Here is a 25,221-nt window from a genome sequence, read left to right as displayed (position 1 = left end):
TCCAGGCAATATGCTCTGGGCTGGAGGGACTGAGAGCAGTTAGAGATCCTTCTCCAAGAGGTTAGAATCTGTTGGCAGACACCGAAAATGCAGTCATGACAGAAATTCTGCGAAAAAAGATCACAGAGGAGGGGCATTAATTAGGATGGATGGGAGAAGGCAGAGGTCAGCAAAGGCTTCCCTGGTCAATAGATAACACTTAAACTCAATTTTATAGGCCAAGTAAGAATTATCCAAGTGACAATATGACTTTATTCATCCAATTATAGCTCTTTGAAACATTTAAGTCCTTTTAAAATGGTTGATTTTAGCTGAACCAGAGAGCGGGAGACTCTTAGCTAGGAATTCGCAAACATGTTTGCTTTAATCAAACTTCGTATTTGGACTTTAAACTTTTGAAAACTCAGTGCCAAAATGAGTAAACTTTCCCTTATTAGTATTCTCAATTCCTTTTGAATGCCTTTTGTTCAGCTAATTCAAGTGTGGTTAAAAGATATTTTAAGACATGAGGTCCGTCCTGCACTAGGAAATTTCAAGTCCTTATGAATATATATAGTTTTTGTTGTTGTTTTTTGCCTTTTCATGTCATGGAGGTTGGTTAGATAAATATTATGAAACTTATTCTTAACCAACTTGATTTATTGAATTCTTCTACTGTGGAGAGTTACAATGTGGAGTAGGAGAAATACTGGAAAAAACTCTTCTTCCTAATAATGATCTCTCTTTCCAAACCAGCTTCTATGAGCAATCACCATCATATCCAGAGGAAAGACAAATAAAAATTAATAATATATATAGTTACTTATATAAAATAAGCAAAATTGCATTTTTGAGGGGGAGGTAACATTTTAAAAAGTTCAAGGAGTTTTCTGATCCTATTTTTCTTAAAATATCTTAAATCTATTAATTGTAATATATTACCATGGTTCTTTTTCTAGAATCTATCAGTTCCATAAGGATTGATTAATAAAATTGTCAGAAAAGAATTCTCCGAATGTGGAGACATGTTTTCGCTATTCTTTTTATTTGAGTAAATTATTTGTGAATGCCTAAGTGCTTCATTAGAGTTCTCATTGCATAAACTAAAAGAAATCTACTAAAAGCAAAGCAAGTGTAACATATGTTGTGGTCATGTCTGTATCAAAGAGCCTGGGAAATAAAGTCAACAGTATAGCTTTTTTGGTTTTGTTTTGTTTCAGTGGTTGGAAATGATGGATTTTATATAATACTGAAAGGCTCAGCTCGCCCTCAAACAAAGGTACATAGAAATCTGACTGAAGAAAATGAGTCAACAGCCTCTTTCATACCTCAGAGTTTCAATGAAGACTTCAAAAACTTTATACTTGCTGAGATGCACACACCTTCATGTGACACAACAGTAAGAAATGAATCTTTGCTTTTTCCATAAGCAACAAAGTATCATTATTATAAAATTTGATCTCTTCCAGATATTTAAATCCAAATATCTTCAGTGAGTTATGTGTTAAAGATAATGTATCTTTTAAAAATGAAAATTATACTCTTAATATTGAACTTCAAATTCGTTTAAGAATTTTAATGAGGGATGCCTTCAACAACATACCACCCACTGGCAGGGATTATGTAGTATATTTGATAACTAGGACAAAGCCGATGTGGTTGGATCACTGAATGAGGAAGAAGGGTAGTTTGAGATAAGGGAGAGGGAACAGGTGATTTGAGGAGAGGGAGAGAGAGGACAGATCATGAAAGGTCTTTTAACAAGTTAAGAATGTATGCTTAAATAAAATAAAATTTTTAAAAAAATAAAAAAACAAAGAATTCATGCTTATCCTGTTTATCTCAAGAGCAATGCTAAGGTGATCAAAGGGTTGATTCCATTACAGTTGGAAGGTTTTACCTGAAGAAAATCCTTGGCTTGTATTTATTATTTTGACACTATCAGCTGGTCAAAAAATTAAAGTTCAGTATCTTTCTGGATCTCTGGATACTCTACATGGGGATCAAATGCGGTTTGACTAGAATTGTGGCTAAAAGAAAGCCAGTTTTTGATTTAGGGTGGTCAAGATGTTCAGAGTAGAAAGAGCCAATGAAACCAATTAAAGCCAAATTATTTGTCACTATGGATTGAAGTCAGAAAAACCTACCACATTCTCAGGTTCAAAAAGAATGAGGATGGATAAAACTAAGAAAGAAAGACAAAGATAAAAAATGAGACATGAATATAAAAGTATATTGTTGATCACACATGAATGGGTAATGTTTCTGATCTTTCTTGATAGAGATGAAAAAGAATATATTTGCCACTCAGTGGTCACATACAGTGTACCTGTTGGCATTTCAATATGCTTTAGAAAAAAACACCACACTTGGCACAGTAGGTATAATTAGAACTACTTCTTGGTCCACGTTGTAGTAGTCAACTCCAATCTTTCAGGATCTATTTGTTTGTTCGTTTGATGAGGGCAAAACTCATGATTTAAAATGGGAACGTGATGGGACTACCACCTCTGAATTCTGCAGTAGGTCTATGAAGGTATCACTTATCTGCCATTCTGCCTGGGATGTAGTATTTTTTTCTCCAGTTTTGTTGAGGTGTAATTGAAAAATAAAAATTGTATATATTTAAGGAGTATATAGCAAATGTAAATAAAGTGAAATTATCACCACAATCAAGCTAATTACCATATTCATCATTGCACAGTTACAATCTTTTTGTGGTGAGACCACTTAATACCTACTCTCTTAGCAAATTTCAAGTATACAGTACAGTATTGTTGACTTTAGTCACCATGCTGTACATTAGATCTATAGGATTTACTGATCTTGCATAACTGAAACTTTGAGCAATAGCTCTTCATTTCCTCTACCCCCAGCCCCTGGTAACTAACATTTTACTCTTTGCTCCTATGAGTTTGACTATTTTAGATTACACATATAAGTGAGATCCTACAAAATTTGTCTTTCTATGTCTGGCTTATTTCACTTAACATACTGTCCTTCAGGTTCATCCATGTTGTAGCAATTGACATTTTCTTTATCCATTCATCCATAGCTAGACCATTAAATTATTTCCGTGTCTTGGCTATTGTGACTAATGCTGCAATGAACATGGGAATGCAGATATTTCTTGGAGATAGTTTCATTTCTTTAGTTGTCTACATAGAAGTGAGATTGCTGGATTGTATGGTAGTTCTATTTTTAAGTTTTTTGGGGAAACTCTATACTGTGTTCAATAATGGTTGTACTAATTTACACTTGTATAAACAGTGTTCAAGTGTTCTCTTTCCTCCACATCTTTGTCAATACTTACCTTTTGTCTTTTTGATGGTAACCATTCTAAGAGGTGTAAAGTGATAACTCATTGTGGTTTTGATTTGCACTTTCCCGTAATTAGTGATGTTGAGCATGTTATCATATACCTTGGTCATTTATATGTCCTCTTTTGAGAGAGAGAGATGATTATTTAGGTTCTTTTCTCATTTTTTAATTGAGTTCTTTTTTCTTTCCTATTGAGTTGTGTTTCTTATATATTTTGGATATATACTAACCTCATCCAGATAAATGGTTTGTGAATACTTTCTCCTATTCTGTAAGTTGCCTTTTACTACATGAATTGTTTCTTTTGCTCTGCAGAAGCTTTTTAGTTTGATGCAGTCTCACTTGTCTATTTTTGCTTTTGTTCCCTGTGCTTTTGGTGTCATATCCAAAAAATCATTGCCTAGAACAATGTCAAGAAAATTTCTGTTTTCTTCTAAGAGTTTTATGGTTTCAGGTCTTATCTTTAAATCTTTAAACCATTTTGAGATAGTTTTTGTATATGATGTGAGATAAGAGTCCACGTTTATTGCTCTGCATATGGATATCTAGTTTTCCTAACATCATTTATTGGTGAGACTATCCTTTACTCAGTATGTTTCTTGGTGCTCTTGTGGAAGATCAGCAACCATAACTGTATGGATTTATTTCTGGGCTCTCTATTCGGTTCCACTGGTCTACATGTCTGCATTTATGCTAGTAGCATACTGTTTTGATTATAATAGCTTTATAATATAATTTGAAATCAAGAAGTGTAATGCCTTTGTTCTTTGAGTTTGGTTTTTTAAACTGTCACATAATAATGATATCATACAGTTTTTGTCTTTGACTTATCTCACTTAGCATTGTGTCCTCAGGGTCCATCCATGTCACAGATGACAGTATTTTCTTCTTTCTTATGGCTGAATAAATATTCTATTGTATATATAACATATCTTCTTTTCTATTCATCCATTGGCAGATAAAGGTTGTTTCCATATTTTGGGTATTGTGAATAATGCTATAATAAACATGGAAGTGCAGATATCTCTTCAATATCTTGTTTTCATTTCTTTTGGGTATATACCAAGAAGTAGAATTACTGAATTATATGGTAGTTCTATTTTTAACTGTTTTGATGAAATTCCATACTGCTTTCCATATTGACTGAACCAATTTATATTACCACCAACTTTGTAAAAGGATTTATTTTTCTCCATATCCTCACTAACATGTGTTATCTCTTGTCTTCTTGAGGATAACCATTCTGTTAGAATGTGTGAAGTGATTTCCCATTGTGGTTTTGATTTGCATTTCCCTGGTGATTAGGTATGTTGAGCTTCTTTTATGTACTTATTGGTCATTCAGTTGTCTTTGGAAAAACATCTATTTTGTTCTTCTTCTTTAACCCATTTTTAAATAAGATTGTGTTTTATTGTTGTTGTTGTTGTTATTGAGTTGTAGGAGTCCCTTATATATTTTGGATATTAACCCTTTATCTAATATATGGTTTACAAATATTTTCTCTCATCGTACATCTTGTCTTTCATTTTGTTGATTGTTTCTTTTGCTGTTCAGAAGCTTTTCAGTTTTGATATAGTCCCACTTGTTGATTTTCACTTTTGTTGCATTCACCTTTGGTTTCTTGTATCCAAGAAAATGATTGTCAAGATCAATGTCAAGAAGCTTCTTCCCTATGTTTTCTTCTAGGAGTTTTAAGGTATCAGATCTTTAAGTCTTTAATTTATTTCAAGTTAATTTTTGTGAATGATATAAGATAAGGGTCCAATTTCATTTTTTTGCATGTGTTTATTCAGTTTTCCCAGCCCTACTTGTTGAAAAGACTATGGTTTCCCCAATGAATGTGATGGATTTATCAAAATTTATCAATTTTATCTTTTTTTTAAAAAAACTTCATTTTATTGATTTTTAAATTGTTTTTCTATCCTCTATTTGGTTTATTCCTGCTCTAATCTTCATTATTTTCTTCCTTCTGCTAACTTTGGGCACAGTTTGTTCTTCTTTTTCTAGTTCCTTAAGGTATAAGTTAATTTGAAATCTTTTTTAATATAAGCATTTATCACTACAAATATTCCTTTTTTTTTTTTAAAGATTTTATTTATTTATTTGAGACAGAGAGAATGAGAGAGAGAGAGCACATGAGAGGGGGGAGGGTCAGAGGGAGAAGCAGACTCCCTGCAGAGCAGGGAGCCCGATGCGGGACTCGATCCAGGGACTCGATCCAGGGACTCCAGGATCATGACCCGAGCCGAAAGCAGTCGCTTAACCAACTGAGCCACCCAGGCGCCCTACAAATATTCCTTTTAAGACTGTTTTTGCTACATCCCATAATTTGGTATGTGATGCTTTTTTTTTTTGTCTTGAGATTTTTTTTTTTTAATTGCCTTTTGATTTCTTCTTTGACCCAATGGTTGGTGAAATATGTTCTTTAGTTTCTACATATTTGTGAATTTTCACTTTTCCTTATAGTTATTGATTTCTAGTTGCATTTCACTGTTGTTGAAAAATATACTTGGGATGATTTTGATCTTAAATTTTATAAGATGTTTTTGTGACCTAACATGTGATCTATCCTGAAGAATATTCCTTGTGTGTTTGAGAAGACTATACTGCTCTTGGGTGGAAAGTTCCATATATGTCTGTTAGGTCCATTTGGTCTATAGTGTTGCTCAAGTCAGCTCTTTCTTTGTTGATTTTCTATGTGGATGCTCTATCCACTTTTGAATATGCGCTATTGAAGTCTATTATTATGTGTGTCCTTAAATCTAAAGTAAGTCTCTCATAGTATATTACTGGTTCTTGTTTTATTTTGATCTCTTCAGCCACTCTATGTTTTTTTATTGGGGAGTTTGATCCATTTACATTTAAAGTGATTAACGATAAGTGAGGATTTACAATTGTCATTTTGTTAATTGTTTTCTTTCTGTTTGGTAGTTGTTTACTCTTGTCATTTTTTGTTATTTGAAGATATTTTCATAGTGATTTGATTCGATTCTTTTTATCTTTTGTGTATCACTAAATATCTTGTAATTATACTTCTTAAATTGATAACAACTTAACTTCAATCACATAGAAAATCTCTACACTTTCAGCCCCCCACTTTGTGTACTTGTAGTCAGAGTTCTTATATTGTGTATCCCTTAATTTCTTTGTGGTTATAGTTATTCTTAATATTTTTGTTTTTTAACTTTTATATTAGGGTTTGAAGAAATTTATATACCACCATTACCATGTTGCCTTATTCTATATTTGACTGTATATTTACCTTTACCAGTGAGAGTTATGCTTTCATGTGCTTTAACATTGCTGTTTAGCATGCTTTTATTTCAATCTGAAGAAATCCCTTTAGCAGTTCTTCTGAGGCATGTCTAGTGGCAATGAACTTCCTCAGTTTTTATTGTCTGAGAAAGTCTTTCATTTTTTAAATGATAGTTCTGACGAATATGGTCATTAGCAGTTTTCTTTTTTTTAGTACCTCAAATATATCCTTCCACTCTCTCCTGGCCTGCAAGATTTCTACTGAGAAATCCACTGATAATCTTTAGTGTGATAAATTGCTTTTCTCTTGCTTTTTTCAAAACCATTTTTGTCTTTGACTTGAAAATTTAATCATAATATGTATTTATATAGACCTCTTTATATTCAACCTACTTGGTTTCTTTGGGCTTCTCAGATCTTAATGTCTTCCTTCTCCATGCTTGGGAAGTTTCTGATCATTATTTATTTAAGTGGGCTTTCTGTACCCTCCTCAGATTAGGGTGTGTGCTTGATAGTGGCTCTGGACCCAAGGTGTCTATGTGCCAGTACTCAGGGAGCTATGGTGGTTCTGGCTCCGACGGCACACAGTGGCTCCAATTCCAGGAAGCTCAGCAGTGTTGGCTCTGTTGTCTCCAACAGGTGGGTCCACACTGGCAAATACTGTGGAGGTCCTCAGTGGGGAAGGATGCTCAGGTCACCTGCTCTCCTTTACACCCACCAGAGAATTCATAATGGAGAGGATTCCTCTTGGCACTGAGCTATGATGACCTGGGGAATGAGATGACACAGGTAAAATGTTTCCTTCCTTTTTCTATATGGCCATTCTTGGTTTTTGCGCTTTAGTGGCATATTTCTTCTTAATTATATTCCAACATTCTCTCACAGCTATTTTCATTTGTGGGTAGTTGCTAAATTGTTTTTTTGAGGGAAGTAGGACAGAGTAGGACCTCTTAGTCTGCCATCTTGATGATGTCTGTGATACTGTTTTGATTTACTGTGTTGGCTAAAGTTGAAGAGGGTAGGGAGAGGACAATTTCAGAGGCTTCCACTTGATCTTCCTTAATAAGAGCTCTTACCACAAAGGCCAAGAAACCAATGTAAGGGCTCTACCAAGTCTCCATTCAAATTATACACTTAAGGCCCATGGAAATTGCCATAACGTGGGTCTATGGACCCCATGGAGTTACTGTGAAGCAGACCTAGGTGAAAACTCCATTTTTAGATGCATTCTCCATATTTTATCTTGTAACAGGTGGTCATTGTGACACAATGTATTCAGGTTTTAAAGCCATTATCCCAAGTTTTAGAGTTCAACAGAATACTTGCTTGGGCTATGAATGCAACCTTATCTTGAGCTATGCTATCCTTATGATTAAATACTAGGCCCAATACTCAGCTTTTTCTGTTTTCCAACTATAGAAGAGGAGATTTCATTTATATGCTACCATGCAGCACTTGGATTGTGTACTTCATCCATGGCTTCAGGCAGTGGAAGACCACTGGTCTTTCTTTTAGGTCAGTTCACATTTTCTGACAATTCTCCAGGTTTATTCCTTTCTCTGGGCAGTCCCACACTGGTTACCTCTTGTAAACCCTCCTGGCTGATAGGAGAGGGAGAATCACACACTTACTCTATCAAATTCCTGTCTTGTTACTTTGAGCCTCGGGGAGAAAGAGAAAGGGCAGAAAAAGACTGTGGACTGACAAACTCTTACTGAACAAGCATTGTCATCAGTTTCCTGATCTCAGTTTATAATCTCTTGAGTTAGAAAATGAGCTAAAGTTCACAAAACCGATTTTACAGTCTCTAAATCTCTGTGCAAGTTCTGCAAACTTAAATCCTTGTAACTCTGAAACAACAGGAAAAAAGTACTTTCACAATAGGATAACTCTACCAAGCACTCTGTTACATAAGTATCTATCATCTCTCTAGCCGTTGTATAAATAAATTTTATATTATACAATTTAAATTTATATAAATATAAGTTTAACATTCTGGGACAATTGGAAAAATTGCATTTAATAGTCTATGTTTCATTGGTATACATAGAACATCCCATTTTATTTATATATGTATCTATATGTAATAAAATATATATGTAATAAAATTCATATGTAATAAAATGTGTGCTTATCCACAACACATACAACATTAAATGCAAATGTTCCAATTGTCATATAATTATATATTATGTAATCATATAATGACTATTATATTTATATAATTATTATATATATATCCTATTACATATATATAATAGGATGCTGTGTATATACACATAGGATATACATAATACATAGAGTGTAACAGGGCACATTTTTTATTTGCTTATTTCCACAGAAATTTTACATATAATTTTATTTTTTTCTTGAAATACACTACAATTTGGCAAAAGCTATGATATTGAAATGTAGCTCTTTACCATGTGTGTTTTGCTATATAAAAATATCAGTTTTAACAGGCTAGCTTTTAAGAGGAAAGGTTTTTTTTTTCTGATGCTACAGATTTACAGTTAAACTGACTAGTTTTATTAAGTACTTATGTATGTAAGTTTTTTTGTGTGTGTTAAGTGCTGTGGTGGGTTTATGATACAATCTTGAAATGACTACAGATGTAGATTTTGGAATTGTCTACAAAGAAATGTGATATTCAAACCACAAAAATAAATAAAGACTCTGATAAAAACAGTATTAAAAAGAAAGGGCTGAATTCAAGGAGCAAATTTGATTAATTCCATGCTTTGAAAGATGGAAAAGAGCCACCAAAGAACCCAGCAAAGAAGCAGAACTAGAGCTGTGACAGGGTCCTAGAAGCCAAGGGAGAAGATAATTTCCAAAAAAGTGAGATGATTAAATGGTCCTCGACATTTTGAGGCCCTTTCTTTTACAAGGAGAGCTTTGCATGAAGCCCTCTTGCCTGGTTGTATCTTTTGACCCATTGTGAGCATTTGTTAGATGACTTGATAGCATCCTAGATGGGAAAAAATAAGTTTCCCTTGAATATATATAATTTAACTAATAAAGTTCAAACCTTTAATCTGAGAATATTTTTTGTGCTCTTTTAGCAAGTTAGCTCATTAAATCTAAAAATAAGACACGACTGACTTAACTAATTACACATTCTTTAGCAGGTTGAATGCTTTGTTGCCTTGATAATTCTTACAAATTAGTATTTCTCAATAATAAAAATTGTAAATCATAAAATATTTATTTTTGTCTCATCCTCCTGCTCTTGTTATATTGAGACAATGATAGTCTATTCATGTCTCTTACAGATCTGGCTCTTTGTTTTCTGGATTTTGGTAAGCATGTCTTCAAGCAGGCATACAAATCAACACACACACACACCCCTATTATTTGACAACATTGTGATGGAGCCAAGGAATACTGAAATAAAACATAAGAAATGCTCCTTATCCAGAATAGGGGAACAAAACTGACTCTTATTACAAGAACAGGAAAAATAGTACATGATTAGGTGGAAGCTGGTTTTGACTAGGACTATGGTCTTTGGAGGAAGAGCAAGTTCATTGTCGGTTAGAATGGCCAGGAACATGTCATGAAGTTAAGGAACATGAGTTATGTCTCTAAGTAGAGATAGTTTATAGATCAATGAAGAGAGGCACTATCCCTTTATTTTATAGAATTCCATAGAATAGAACATATATTGAAGGAGTTGCCAGGGACATTTGTGCCTTGCTCACATTGTGTGGCCTTATACAGTGACCATGATAACACCACTCTAAGAACACAGGTGATGCAGTCAGACAATATTTTATAGCTCTGGAAATGGACAATTTACTAAGACTCTATGCTTCAGTTTCCTTATCTGTAATAACTGAGCTTAGTAATAATGCCTACCTCATAGATCATTGTATTAAATGAGATTATATAAGCACTGAGAATAATGTCTAGCACATTATGAGAACTGAATTTTTACCTATAGTTATTATTATTGGTGTTTTTGCTTTTCATTCCTTTTTTTTTTTTTTTTTTTTTTTACCATTTTTACCTTTGGGCTGGCCTTATTTCTTCTGTTTTTTAAAAATATTTTGTTTATTTGAGAAAGAGAGAGAGAGAGCAAGAAGTGGGGAAGGGAAGAGTGAGAGGGAGAAAAAATCTTAAGCAGACTCCACACTGAGTGTAGAGCCCCATGTGGGGCTTGATCCCAGGACCCAGAGGATCACTACCTGAGCCAAAACCAAGAGTCAGCCACTCAATCAACTGCACCACCCAGGCGCCCCATGGGCTCTACTTATTTCTTGCCAATATTTTGCAACCACCTCTATCCTTGTATTCAATCTATGAACCCCATCAGTTCACTATCCACATTGTCACTAGAATGACTTTTGTAAAAGTCAAATATGATTATGTTGCTCCCTTGCATAAAATGCTTCAGTCACTTCTAGTCACTTCTAAGATAAAATTTAAATTTCTTTGCATGGGTTTCAAGGCCCTTCATGAATGAATTCAGCTGTCTAGTGCATCCTTTTTTTTCCAGCCATGCAGAACTACTTATAGATCACTGAAGATTTATTGTCTCCATGCCTCTACACATCTTGTTTCCTGTGCCTGCAGTGACATGCTCTTTTAGGGTTTGTTCACAAACTTTCATGCATTCTCAAAAAACTCATCAGACTTTACTTTCTCTGACAAAATGGTCTCTAACTTTCCCTTGTACCCTAGATTGTATTAGGTGGAAGCTGTGTATGCCCCTAGATTGTGGTGTTAGTTTTTGTCATGTGACTTTTTAATTTGTTTTGTTTTTGTTTTCATTCTACTGTAAACTCATTGAAGTTAATCTAACTTTTATACCCCTTGTCCATAGGTATAGTGATTGACATAGATATATATGTAATTTAAAATAAAGGCATTTATAAAGGGATGACTAAGAGAATGAATAAGTGAATAAATGGAAATACTCCAAGTAGGAAAACCGGTGTGGACAGGGAGAGATAATATGGACAGTGAGGAAAATTTCTGGTCTACAGGAATGAGAAGGTGATTATAGGTCACTTAGGTTCAGGTAAGTTTGTAGTTCATCCTTAGAGCCAGTGGGAAGAATTCATCTTTGATGAAAGCACAGTAAGGAACTATACTAATCACTTGAAAAGAGCATTAACTTCATACATTTTAGAAAGATTAATCTGACAGTTCCTGTCATACTCTGTTGTCTTTTGATTGCTATTGTTTTCAAGAGATTTGATGTATGCTCACAGAAAGCTAATCTTTATAATGTTTTGAGCAAATTTAATATTTTCATGTTCAAGCCAATGGACTTTCCTGCTTATTTAATCACTTGGCTCTGTATTAGGATGTGCTTTTATTATTTTTTAAAAAATTTTATTATGTTATGTTAATCACCATACATTACATCATTAGTTTTTGATGTAGTGTTCCATGATTCATTGTTTGTGTATAACACCCAGTGCTTTTAAAATTAAACTTTTCCTCTCCCAAAGAATGCCTTAATAAATTTTGCACTAAAAATAAACAACCTAACTAATATATGATTGATATTCATAATGGATAGGAAAGTTTTATATGGAAATAATCCCTGTCTTTGCTTCTACATTTTTTAATAAAAAATTATGAGCATTCAGGTCTTGATCTCAGGGTCATGAGTTCAGGCCCCGTTTTGGGTTCCATGCTGGGTGCAGGGCTTACTTAAAAAAAGAAAATTATGAGCAATTTAAAGAAACAATCAAATCATATCTTTTGGGTAGTATTAATTCTTCATTTGAATATGAGAATGACAATGTTATGTTTTAAATATTTAGCAGGGTTTTTTTTTAAAAGCAGGGGAGTATTGTATACTTTACATGTGAAAAAGTTATTTTGTCTGCTGTGGATAGAGTGGAGTGGATTTGCATAATGCAGTGTAGGAAGCAAAACAGGGAAATCAGTGAGGAGGCTCTGGTAATAGTGCTTGTGAAATGTTATTTGTCTGGATAGCGTTGCTTAGTAGAGAAGTATAGACATAGACGGATGTGGGATATATTTTGGATGTAGAATTGACAGGATTTGCTTATGGATTGGACACAAAAAGTAATTGCAAAAATGATTCAATGATCGTTTCTAGAATTTTGGACAGAAAAATTGGTGGATGTTAATATCAATTATTGGGATTGAGAAGACTGAGGTAGAAGATGATTTATGAGAGAAAATGTAGAGTTCTAATTTGGTGTTTTAGATTCAATATTTTGAGATGCCAATTATATATCCAAGTGGAGGATATGTTGACAGTTTGAAATACAAGTCTAGGTCTTAAGAGGGTTAGGATGTTGCCTGTATCCATTTGGTTGCTTAATAGTATTCAGTTGTATGAATATACCACAACTTATTTATCTATTATTCTGTTTATAGACATCTGAGTTATTTCCAAAGCAATGAATATCAGGTACAAAGTTTTTTGTCACAAATGCTTTTATTTCTCTTGGATAAATACCTAGGAATGAAATTATTGGTGCATAAAGAAGATATATATTTAACTTTTCATGCAATTGCTAAATAGTTGTCTAAAGAAGTTGTAGCATTTAGAAGTATAGGCTTAAAAATGATGGTGTTAAATATAGGACCTAATGCTTTGTTGTTTATATTGCTAAATATTACTTATAAAATATAATATATGAATTGGTTTGATTATTTTGCTAAATGAGAGTTGAAAGTAGAAGCAGTTAATACTCCAGTCATAAGCCTGATGATGATAACAGTGATGGGAAAGATCATGATTTGTAATAGCTGCTGTTATTTAATGAGTGTCTACTATGTACATGCACTAAGTTAAGGCTAAATTAAAATTTTTATAGAGTATTTCAGATAATCCTCAGAGCAACTCTGTGAGGTATATATTATATTTATTAGCATTCAGGTAACTAAGACTTTACTTACCTGTCTCGGTTCATACAGATAGTAAATACTCAGATTGAAGTGGAACCCCGGTTTGTTGATTTTCAAGCCCAGGCTATTATTCAATCACCAAGACTTCCTGTCTTCTAAGCGAACATGTTGATTTCTTGAGTGAAATTTTAAAATAGAGTAAGTAGAATTAATTCTGAGAGTAGCTTTTAATCAGAATTTTAGGTCATTGAGTAACAAATGTGCACACATAGTGACAAACAGGAATTATGAAATAGTTTTAAGTAGAAATCCTGCTTCTTTGTCCTGTGTTGTCATGGCTGAAAATGCTAGATTTGGCTAAAGGTAGACTAAAATGACCTTTGGACATCTAAATAAACTTACTGGTCTCAGAAGCTAGTATCACTTAATGTTAAGGTACCAAAAATAAATGTATCTTTGCAGATACATGAATGCTCATCTTCAGCATACATTTTTATATGATATTAGATGTTTATGGTTGTAAGGTAATGACTTAAGCCATTATGGTGACTCAGATGGCCTTGCTCAGATGTACTGAGCTCATTTAATAAAATTTATCTTTTGTTTTGCCACTGCCTGTAGGGATGGTAATGTCACTGTATGTCATAGTAGCAGTAATATAGCATAGCTTTTTGAAAACAGCTTTTTTTTTTTATTATGTTATGTTAATCACCATACATTAGAACATTAGTTTTTGATGTAGTGTTCCATGATTCATTGTTTGTGTATAACACCCAGGGCTCCATTCAGTACATGCCCTCGTTAATACCCATCACCAGGGTGACCCATCCTCCCACCCTGCTCCCCTCTAGAACCCTCAGTTTTTTCCTCAGAGTCCACAGTCTCTCATGGTTTTTCTCCCCCTCTGATTTCCCCCCCTTCATTTTTCCCTTCCTGCTATCTTCTTCTTCTTCTTCTTCTTCTTCTTCTTCTTCTTCTTCTTCTTCTTCTTCTTCTTCTTCTTCTTTTTAACATATAATGTATTATTTTTTCAGGGGTACAGGTCTGTGATTCAACAGTCTTACACAATTCACAGCGCTCACCATAGCACATACCCTCCCCAATGTCTATCACCCAGCCACCCTATCCCTCCCACCCCCACCACTCCAACAACCCTCAGTTTGTTTCCTGAGATTAAGAATTCCTCATATCAGTGAGATCATATGATACATGTCTTTCACTGATTGACTGACTTCACTCAGCATAATACCCTCCAGTTCCATCCACGTTGTTGCAAATGGCAAGATTTCATTCCTTTTGATGGCTGCATAATATTCCAGTGTGTGTGTGTGTGTGTGTGTGTGTGTGTGGCTATTTTTTGGCTATTTACCTAATTTCACTATTTTGGACAAGTTACTTAAGACTTAATTGCTTCATCTATAAAATCAGAACAATAATAATACTACCTCAGGAAATTTTCTGAAAATTAAATGATAAAATGCAGCCCTGTTTCAAGCACAGGGTATGGGTTTAATATATAATAGTGTATTATTGTTACTATTATTATAATATAATTATGGAATCGAATGAAGAAAAAATATTAAGAATATTGCCACATCAAGCAAGATAATTAACTCTTCTCAAAGTTTAACCTTGGCTACCACTCTGGAGTCCATCAATATGCTACTGCAAAGCCCTGAGACACTTCCCCCTAATCAAATTCTACTGGGATGATCATTTCCTAGATCTGACACATGCAGGTGGTCTTCCTTGGTGATGAGTTCACTCGATGTATCAGGAATTAAGTATTTTCATTCCCACTTGAGAACATCTTTCTCTTGAGTACATGTTCAGGTGCTATAAGGATGGGAGCAGAAGCTTGTACAATATGGAGGCACTGTGTTTTTCTTTCCTCCCTGCCCTTGCCTCCAAATCATCTCACAGCTCTTCCCTTCTATGCTGCCCTATCTACTGAGTCAGTCCCTTCTCACTTCCCTGGTTAGTTTGTTAGACTTTACTAACTTCTCATTCATTTGTTAGGTTATAAGGAAGCTTAGTCAGTTTTCCAATTGGGGTATCTGGCTAATTCATAATCTTAACTCATCTTTGGATCTTGTTTAACATGATGATTATGTGTAACCATCAGTGCTTTCTGTCCAGGATTTAGTTTTGTTGTAGCTATCTAGCTTTGTCACAATCTCCAAAATTTTATCTCACTACTGACAAAGTAGAAATGTATCTATGTTGTAGGTACTTATATGCTAACAGAATGTATAGACCTGTAATGTAATACAGCCATACCATAATATATACATCCATATACCAAAAAGAAACTATACTTATAAGAGAGAGAAGGTAGAGATTAAGGGAAATACTAAGTGTAATTTGAAATAATAATAAAAGTATGATACAAAATGATAAAAGAGCATAGACTGAGACAGTCCTAGGCTTGAAGCCTGGCTCTGTTATTTACTGGCCGTTTAACCTTGGATATGCTCCTTAATTTTTCTAAAGTCTTCCTTTCCTCCTTTCTACTTCTCTTTCTTTCTTTCTTTCTTTCTTTCTTTCTTTCTTTCTTTCTTTTCTTCCTTTCTTTCTTCTTTTTCTCCTTTCTTTCTTTCCTTCCTTCCTTCCTTCCTTCCTTCCTTCCTTCCTTCCTTCCTTCCTTTCTTTCTTTCTTTCTTTCTTTCTTTCTTTCTTTCTTTCTTTCTTTCTTTCTTTCTTTCTCTTTCTTTCTTTCTTTCTTTCTTTCTTTCTTTCTTTCTTTCTCTTTCTTTCTTTCTTTCTTTCTTTCTATTTCTTTTTCTCCTTTCTTTCTTTCTTTCTTCTTTCTTTCTTTCTTTTCTCTCTAAGATTTATTTGTTTATTTTAGAGAGAGAGAGAGAGAATGAGCCCATGTGCGAGCAGGGGGAGAGGCAAGGGAGAAGGAGAAAGAATCTCAAGCAGATGCTGCACCAAGCATGGAGCCCCATAAGGGGCTCAATCTCACAACCCTGAGATCATGACCTGAGCCAAAACCAAGAGTTGGTTGCTCAACCCACTGAGCCACCCAGGTGCCCTGTTTCTTTATTTCTAAGATAAATTTAGTGGTAGTAATAGTACTATCAGTATCTTCCAAGTAGTGTTGTTTTAAGGATGAAATAAGATGATACATGAAAGTGCTTAATAAATGTTGTTTTGATTATTATACATTAGCAATATATATGAATTGCCAAATGAACTTTGTAGGCAGCAATTAATTATTCGAGTCTAAAGGAAAGAGTAGTAGCTTTTGGCAGGCAATAGATAAAAAAAGAGAGATTGAAAAAGTTAAATTAAAAATGGGTAGGCATAGCATATTAGAGGAGGCATTTTCTGTGGTTAATAAAGGGCTGCCAGGAAAACTAAGTCAGAATTCACAAAATATTGTGACAAAATACTGTTGGTGACAATGAATTAACTAGAATGATAAATCCATCTAAGGAAATAATAGGGAGACAGGGCTAGAAAAATAAGTAGGAGAGTAGGGGGTCTTGTATTTGAAGTTTAAGGGGTTTATACTTAACTTGGACACTGCATGAAATTATGGACATTGACTTACACCCACAATAGCATTGAACACAAAAATTTATATGTGGTATAGTTTTGAAAGAATAATAATAGGAGTATCTAGCATGGTGTCAGGTACATGAAGAAGGAAGAATAATTATGTGATCACTACTGTGGCCCAGAAGTAATAACTTCAGAGGCATTGATAAATAGTTGTCCCCACAGGATAAATAATGCATCTCTCTTATAAGGCAGTTGAATAGCAATTTCATCTCTAGATCCAGAAAAAACTCAACCAATAATTTCTTTTTTTTTTTTTCAACCAATAATTTCAAATGGAAATTTATGCCAGTTGATTTTAAGTTCTGAGCCCGGCAGAATATTGGGGTATTCTGAAGAGTAAAGAGAAAATCATGTTTGCTAAGGATAGGGGATTTATCTTTAGGTATCTAATTCCTCTGCTTCCAGATTTCTGAGAATGGGTACTGCCTGACTACGTTCTGGGTATACTGTTCTTTAAACTCAATTGCCCTCATTCTTTTTCTTGTATTTCTCCATATCACAACACTCCTCAAGGATTCAGTCCCAGTCCGGATTTCTACTAATCCCCTCTATCTCTATCTCATTTATTCATAGATTGTCTTGAATAATTCTTGGCTGTTATCTTAGATGTTGGTCTCCCCAAATGCCTTTCCCTGCCCCAAAAATGAAGGTGACTTCCTTGAAGTCAGGGAACTTATTTTTTCTGATGCCTATAGTATAGTATTCCAGAAATTTTTAAGGTGTTCAATAAGAAAACCTTAAATTAAATTCAGTTTAATTTAATCAACCAGAGGCTTCAAAATAGCAAAGATGAACTATGAAATGAGTTTTGATTCAATTAAATTGCAAATAATATAGGATTTAATACCCATTGATTCAAAATTCCTGTTTTTATATGCTGCATTTATTATATCTAAATTGATATGTTTAAAACATGTGCAATTATTTTCTTAAAAGTGAAATGTAAATACTGGAATATTTATAAAGTTAAAAATTAGAAAGTCACATAGGAAATATTTTTGCTATAATAATGAAATTGAAACTTAACATCTAAGTGGCCTCCATCATTTAAAAATTTAATAGAGATAGCTTGTGATTTATTTAAAACATAAAGATATTCTTTATCATTACTACATGTAGTGGCCTTTTATTTTCACAGAGAGCTAGAATGTGTTGTGTAACTGTAAACATCAGATCATAGCACATTTACCACTATTTGAAAATAAATTAGAGAAAGAGTAAAAATTATATTGTCTATAAGATGTTCTTACAGCTCTTCTATTATAAAAGCACTAAAAGAGAGATGTTTATTGGTACATATTAAGTCTGTTTACCAGCAATTTTTAAATAACATCATAAAAGGACTTCATATAGCAGCATTAAATTAGATATGTCTTACTTCAAACACATATAGTTAATAGAATTAAAACTTTCAATTTGTTTTATATTCCTTTTGATTGTTTTTTTAAAAAGACTATTTCTCATTTGACTACTTTATTAGTTTTGAAATATATTCAAGTATGCTATTGTTTTTCTCACCTTTTTAAACAGTGGACTTAAGGAGCTTATGTGATAATTTCAACTTTACATAAGATTTAAAATAAGTGTTAATTTTATAACATTTTATAACATTTATTTGGAGGTAGAGAAATATGTATAGTTTCTGGTTTGTAGATGTTTGCATGTCTTCTATGTAATGCCTGCTTCAAATTCTGCTCATTTACCTTGAAGTTTTTCTTTGTCTTTTTGCTTTTTAATTTGTAAGATCTTTGAGTATAGTAGTGATTTAACTTTTTTCTATTACATGTATTGCGTATATGATCTTTCAATTATATTGTTCATGCTTTTACTTTATGGTTCCTCTATCATTACAGATATATCAATATTTATGTAATGAAATATATTGATTTTTGTCTTAAAAGACTCTGAGTTCCTCTGTCACCATATTTTATAAAAATTTTATAAAATTTTATAAAAATGTTTTTAAAGTTTTTTTTCAATCCATAGCTTTATTGATTTTATTTTTACACTTAGAGCTTTAGAAGATCTCAAATGTGTTTTTTTAAAGATTTTATTTATTTATTTGTCAGAGAGACAGAGAAAGAACAAGCAGGCAGAGGGAGAAGCAGGCTCCCCACTGAGCAGGGAGCCGGATGCAGGACTCGATCCCAGGACCCTGGGATCCTGACCTGAGCCCAAGACAGGTGCTTAACCAACTGAGCCACCCAGACATCCGTTTTTTTCTCAGATGTATTTTTCATGTGGTTTGCAAAATAACTTTATAGTTTTTCAATTGGGAGTCCTATTGGCCCAACACAACAACTAAATTTCCACATAATTGTGATTTGTTTTGACTTCCTCTTTGTTTTGAAAATTATTTTTTACGAACTGTTTTTAAATGTTGGTTGCATCGTTATATTCCTTGCTATTATACACATTTTTTGTCTGCTTGGTTTGTCAAATTCTGAAAATGTTCTATTAAAATTATCCAAATGACATTGTATGTTAATGAAACTATAGTCATAGTTTTAAGGGTTTTAAGGGTTTTTTATGTACTCTTAAATTGAACATTTTCAAAATTGTCTCTTCTCCCAAGTATTTTTGGAAGATTTACTATTTATATATGTATTTTGGTAATGTTTACTTTCCCATCATTATTAACATTTATGATGATAAGGGTGCTAATAATTATTGAGTGCTTATCATATGCCAGGTTTTTACTTAAAACTCTTGATAGGGATTAAATAATTAAATATTTTGATCATATAATAAAAGTAGGCATTATTGTTTTTATCCTATTTTATAATAAAAGAAGCCAAAGTAATACGAAATTAAGTAAACTGTAAATATACAGCTCAAAAATGGTGGGATTTGTACTCAAACCTAGGCAGTCTGGTTTTGAAGCCTAAGCATTTAAACACAACTTTCTATAACCTGTCCTAATAATCACTTTTTTATCTTTAATTATAGCTTCCACTTTTCCTCCTTGAGAAATGTTAGAATTTACACTCAGTATTTCTCAGATATCTCTTTCACTGTTTAAAAAAATTTTCACTAATGATTCCATATCTTAGCAATTTTGCTCTTTGTTATGTAAAGTTTCTTCAATTTAATTTCCAGATTACAAATTCAGTTTTTAGAATTGTCCCTTTTCTCAATTCCTCTACTAATTTGCTGAATTTGAAAAATTATGTTTGAATTCAGAAACTCCTTTACTTCTATCATTGTATCTGCTTAAAAAAAATTACATTTTTAAAAAAGTTTTAATTTTAAGAGCAGTTTTAGTATCAGAGCAAAATTGTGAGATGTACCCCATACATGAATACCTCCTCCATTATCAACATCCGCCACAAAAGTGATACACTTGTTACAATTGATGAGCCTACACTGACACAAGAAATCACCAAAGCATTTTTCACTCATTACATTTTTTTAGAGGATTTTTATTTATTTATTTGAGAGAGTGAGAGCGAGAGAGAGCACAGAGGCAGAGGGAGAAAGAGACTCACTGCTGAGCAGGGAGCCCGACGCGGGACTCAATTCCAGGACCCCGGGATCTTAAGCCTAAGGCAGACACTTAACCAACTGTGTCACCCAGGCTCCCCACCTATTACATTTTTAGTTAATATTTTCTTGGACTCTTTTATTTATTCTATCTAAAAGGGCAGTTCACTTCTGTGTGCTGAGGTCATTGACATAGTTCGTCCATCCCAGGTCCCTCAAGCAGCTGTGCAATTGCAGATTGTCATACAAAACTTCTTGAAAATAGTGTATTAGAAAAGCAACTTTCTTACTTCCAGGTGTCTGTAACTTGTTCTCATTCCCACCCAAAATGGTTAACAGTAAATGCCCCTAACACACCTCAACACCACCACCATGCAAACACCCTTGTTTCATCTCATGTTTTCAAGATTAGGCTTTAAATTAAAAAAAAGAAAAGAATTTTCTCATCAGAGAGTTAAGCAGGAGAAGGCATCCCAGCTGCCATTATTTCCCAGGTATATATTTTGAGGGAGTAAATAGATCTCTTCTTTGTAAGGATCACTTTTACAACTTACACTATTATATAAAAGTAATTATTCATGTAAAATGGATTCATTTTTTAGAAGTCCAGCAGATTCTTGGACTGCTATCTCATAGCTATAGGTTTGCTTTACTTTGGTGACTGTTTCATCCGCAGAAAGGTTTCCAGAAGTAATGCCTTCAGGTTGCAGTTCTTTTATTTATTTTTTTGCAATTACCTTGGAATTCTTCACTATTTTGATATTTAAATTTTTCTAACAGACACAGAATGAAGAAATGATAAGGGTTAAGGCACTGGCAAGCCTGTTCTATAATTTTCCCACTACTTCTAAAATAAGCTAATTTACAGTCTTTTTGTTTCTCAAGTTATAATTTCCATGATTTCTTTTGGTTATTGATCATACTGGGAGTGGGAATTGATCATACCGGAAAGCTTTTGGGTTTAATTTTTAGCACACTAGATCATGCAATAGCTGTCAGAATTTTTTACATTAACATAAACTTTGAATTAGTTGTGAATTTTTGAATATAGAAATTATTTTTCTTCTTACAGTTGAAATCCATTTTATGAAATGTGGTTAGAGAATTTGGCCTTAACTTCTCTATCAGTTAAGATTTTTGAATGTGTATCATCTAAACCCCTATTAATAATGGTTTAAGCAATAAGTATATTTATTATGCCACATAAGGGAAGTCTGGAGATAGATGGCTCAGTGATTGTTAATTTAGGGCCATAATGATGTCACCTGGCTGCAGGAACTTGCTTATCTTTCCGTCCTGCCATCCCTAGAATGCCGGCTTTCTTCAGATTTGTCTCTCAGTTGTCATTTTTCCATGCATGGAGTGGAGGCTGGTTCTTCATCATGTGTCCTTTTATCAGTGAAGAAAACATTTCCACAAAATTCACACAAGGCACAGACTTCCACTTCTTTCTCATTGGCCAGACTGGGTCATAGGTCCGTGCTATGGTTAGAATTATTTGTATCCCCTCAAAATGTGTATGTTGAAATACTCATTCCCAAAGTGATGGTATTAGTAGGTGGGGACTATAGGAAATTATTAAGTTATGAGGGCAGAGCCCTTTAAATGATTTGGTGCCATTATAAAAGAGGCTCCAGAGACATTTCTTGACCCTTCCTTTATGTGAAGATATAGCAATAAATCTGCGATCCAGAAGGCTCTCACCCAACCATGCTTGTGCCCTAATCTTGGACTTCCAGCTTCCAGAACTGTGAGCAGTAATTTCTGCTGTTTATAAGCCACCCAATCTCTGGTATTTTGTTATAACATCCCAAATGGACTAAGACATTTCAATTTTCAACTGAAAATTGACAAAGTTGAATATGATCACCATTTATAAGCTTAGAGCAATCAAGATTCAGCTCCAAGGGCTTAGTCATGATCTCTGGGCACTTTGTAACCTGATGCTTGAATAAAATCAGGCTTCTGTTAGCAAGTAAGGCAGGATTGAAAAATTGCTATTGAGTATGTGAATATGTTTTTGACACAAAATTCTCAAGAGTTTGACATTATGCAAGATAATTTAATCATTCTGCAGATTGGCAAAACTCTATAAAAACAGGACACCATAGACCTTTGGTATAATTTCATTTCTCCAGTTTTTGTGGTATTGTCTTCCTAGTATTTTGAGTGTTGAATATGGCTGATGTTTTTGCTATATGACATTCTTTCTTAGAAACTGAATTGACCACTTCTGTCTAGGCACCATTTACTGTTTATTCTTTTCAAATTCTGTGGTACTACTCAAAGGCAGATGGCTGTAAATGTGTTTCATCACACAATTTTCTAATTTTACTCTCTAGTCATTTTAGGACCACTAAGGACAAACAAGGTTTGGGTAGAACATTTCATTGCTGCCCACAGTGGCACCCATATCTTATGTCAAGAAGAACTCTTCTGTATTTATCTTTTTAATATTATTCTTCTTACTAAGCATCATTGTAGAATCCATCTTGATTACAATCTGATGAGCAGATTATGTATTCCCACATAAATTGATAACAATATCAGTGTTTCTGATAGAACAACAAATACATAAAGACATTTAAATTAGATTAAGTCCCTGGTATCCCTTCTGACATTCATTTCTACTTTTTCCTTGCTTTTATAAGCAAAGTTATATTCATTATTATGATAAATATGGTTCAATTGTATTTCAAGATATACTAGGTTTTATATGGAAAAAGGAAAAGTCTTCTTCCTTTATGTGTTTACATAAATGTGAAACAAAGTATACTTTTTCTTTATATTCAATTCAGTGAAATTGGTTGACTAACATCAAGCAATGATAATTGACTTTCAATATTTTGTTATTATAGTAGGAGTTTTAACATTATTGAAAATCAATTATGTTTTTATTTCAAAGATTATATTTACATGAAGAAAAACAATTTCATATCTAGACTCTGTAAACTTCTTTATAATCAGAGAAACAGTTTGTTACTTTCCTTAGAGAATAAGTTAATAGAAGCACATAATTTATTTTTTCACTAGTTATTTTCATGTAGTTAATTCAGCAAACTTTATATAAGCATCCACTTTGTGCTATATGTTGACTACTGAGTACTGGGGAAGCAAAAATGAATTTGATATTTTTATTCTCAAGTTTAAAATCTACTATACAGTATTTATAAAGCTCTGTTAGATGTAGGGAGCTAAAAGTTAGAGGAATTTTTTTTCTTGCCTCTGAAGAGATTACAGTCTAGTTGGGGGCTCAATATATGTACACATACAAATTAAATGACGATATGAGATAGTCTCTATTCAAGTGTTTAATAACTGGAACAAAAAGTTGGATAGTATGTCAGAGGTGGAATAGATCCTTATGGACTGAGTGTCAAATAATGCCTATTGATAAAGCGGAGCTTATGATATCTTTAAAGGAAAGGGAAGATTTGATTATATAGAAAAGAGAGAGGGCACATAAACTCTGTGTAGAATCCTGTTTTAAGCAATGATTTAGAAATGACTTGCATATTTATTTATTTATTTATTTGTATTTATTATATTCAGTGGAGCACTACATCAAAAACTAATTATGTACTATATGGTGGCTAAATGATTTAGAAATGAAAATGAGCAAGCATCTGGCATGTGCAAAGTTCGGGAAATTCAAAGGTAAATGAATAAAAGGCAGATCTGGAGAAGGAGAGAAGAGAGAGAAAGTAGCAAGGTAGGTCTAAGCCTGATAGTCAAGGGCAGTTTAAACAATAAGCTGAAAAGCTAAGGCAATAAAATTTGGCTGTTTCCATGTTCTCTTAGTCATCAGAGCCCATCTCCATTGTTTTCTACCTTGCTCTCTACCCTGCAGCTAGCTTGTAGGGATTAAATCCAAGGGCTCTTTTTCCCACTGGTCTGCAATTGGATTTAGTCCAGGAAGGGGACCAGTGGGAGATCAGAAAGAGGCAGGAGAGTGGAGTTGTGTGTATTTATTCCCTGGCTCCTTGTCTCAGTGTCACTGACTGAATCTCTCACCTGAAGGTCACAGCTCTGATCAAATGATCTTCACAACACAGCTCTCCCAGCCTTCAAGTTCTTCTGTGGCTCTCTTTTCAGGCCTAGGAGAGGTTCCTGTTCCCTGCCTTCTTAACGCCAGGATATGACACTATGCCATCTGGTTTCCCAATATCCTTAATAAGTAGTCCTGTTAGAGGCAGTTAGGTTCTAACAGGATGCCTGGAGGCCAGCAAAGAAGTCGTGGTCAGCTATTGGGAAAGTCAGAGGCCTGTCCTGGCAGTACTCCAAAACAAAGCCACAACAAGCCACAAGGCCGAAGATGGCTGACAAAGTAGGCCAGAAACCCCTGACCAAATAAGGAAGAAAAGGCACCAAACCCTGCTTCCAAGAAATTCCCACTCCAAGTAATGACTATTCCAATCTCTTGTTAACAACTGTCCATAATAGATAAAAACCCAAACCCCAGAGGCAGAGCTCTCTCTTGAACTCACCAACTCTCACATCTCAAGAGTGTACTTTCACTTTCATAAACTTTCCCACTTCTGTCTCTCCAGTGTGTGTGTTTGTCCTTGAAATTCTTTCTTGTGAGGAGATCTTTGGCAACATCTTTGGGATGGGCTGGGTTGAGGCCTCAGGGCTTGGGTTCTCCCTGGTTCACCTGGCAACAGTTCCTTCATTTCATTGTTCTCATATTACCCAAGATGCACATTGTATCTTTCCCCTGACTGATAAACAGGGAAATATTGAAGTAACTGTTACAGGTGATTATTATTGCAT

General features: G+C 34.0%; 1 protein-coding gene across 1 annotated transcript in view; it reads left to right on the top strand.

Annotated features, from left to right (window-relative positions):
- Positions 1-25,221, top strand: part of CNBD1 (cyclic nucleotide binding domain containing 1) — a 357,731-nt gene that overhangs the window by 258,858 nt on the left and 73,652 nt on the right. The window contains exon 6 of the mRNA XM_045895596.2: positions 1,200-1,378. Coding sequence (XP_045751552.2) covers positions 1,200-1,378 — 179 coding nt within the window. The remainder of the gene's footprint in view (positions 1-1,199; positions 1,379-25,221) is intronic.

This window comes from Mirounga angustirostris, unplaced genomic scaffold, assembly GCF_029215605.1.
Source record: "Mirounga angustirostris isolate CCGP_5_RB_7025 unplaced genomic scaffold, mMirAng1.0.hap1 SCAF_4, whole genome shotgun sequence".
NCBI classification, from domain to species: Eukaryota; Metazoa; Chordata; class Mammalia; order Carnivora; family Phocidae; genus Mirounga; species Mirounga angustirostris.
This window is presented reverse-complemented; position numbering and strand designations above follow the sequence as displayed.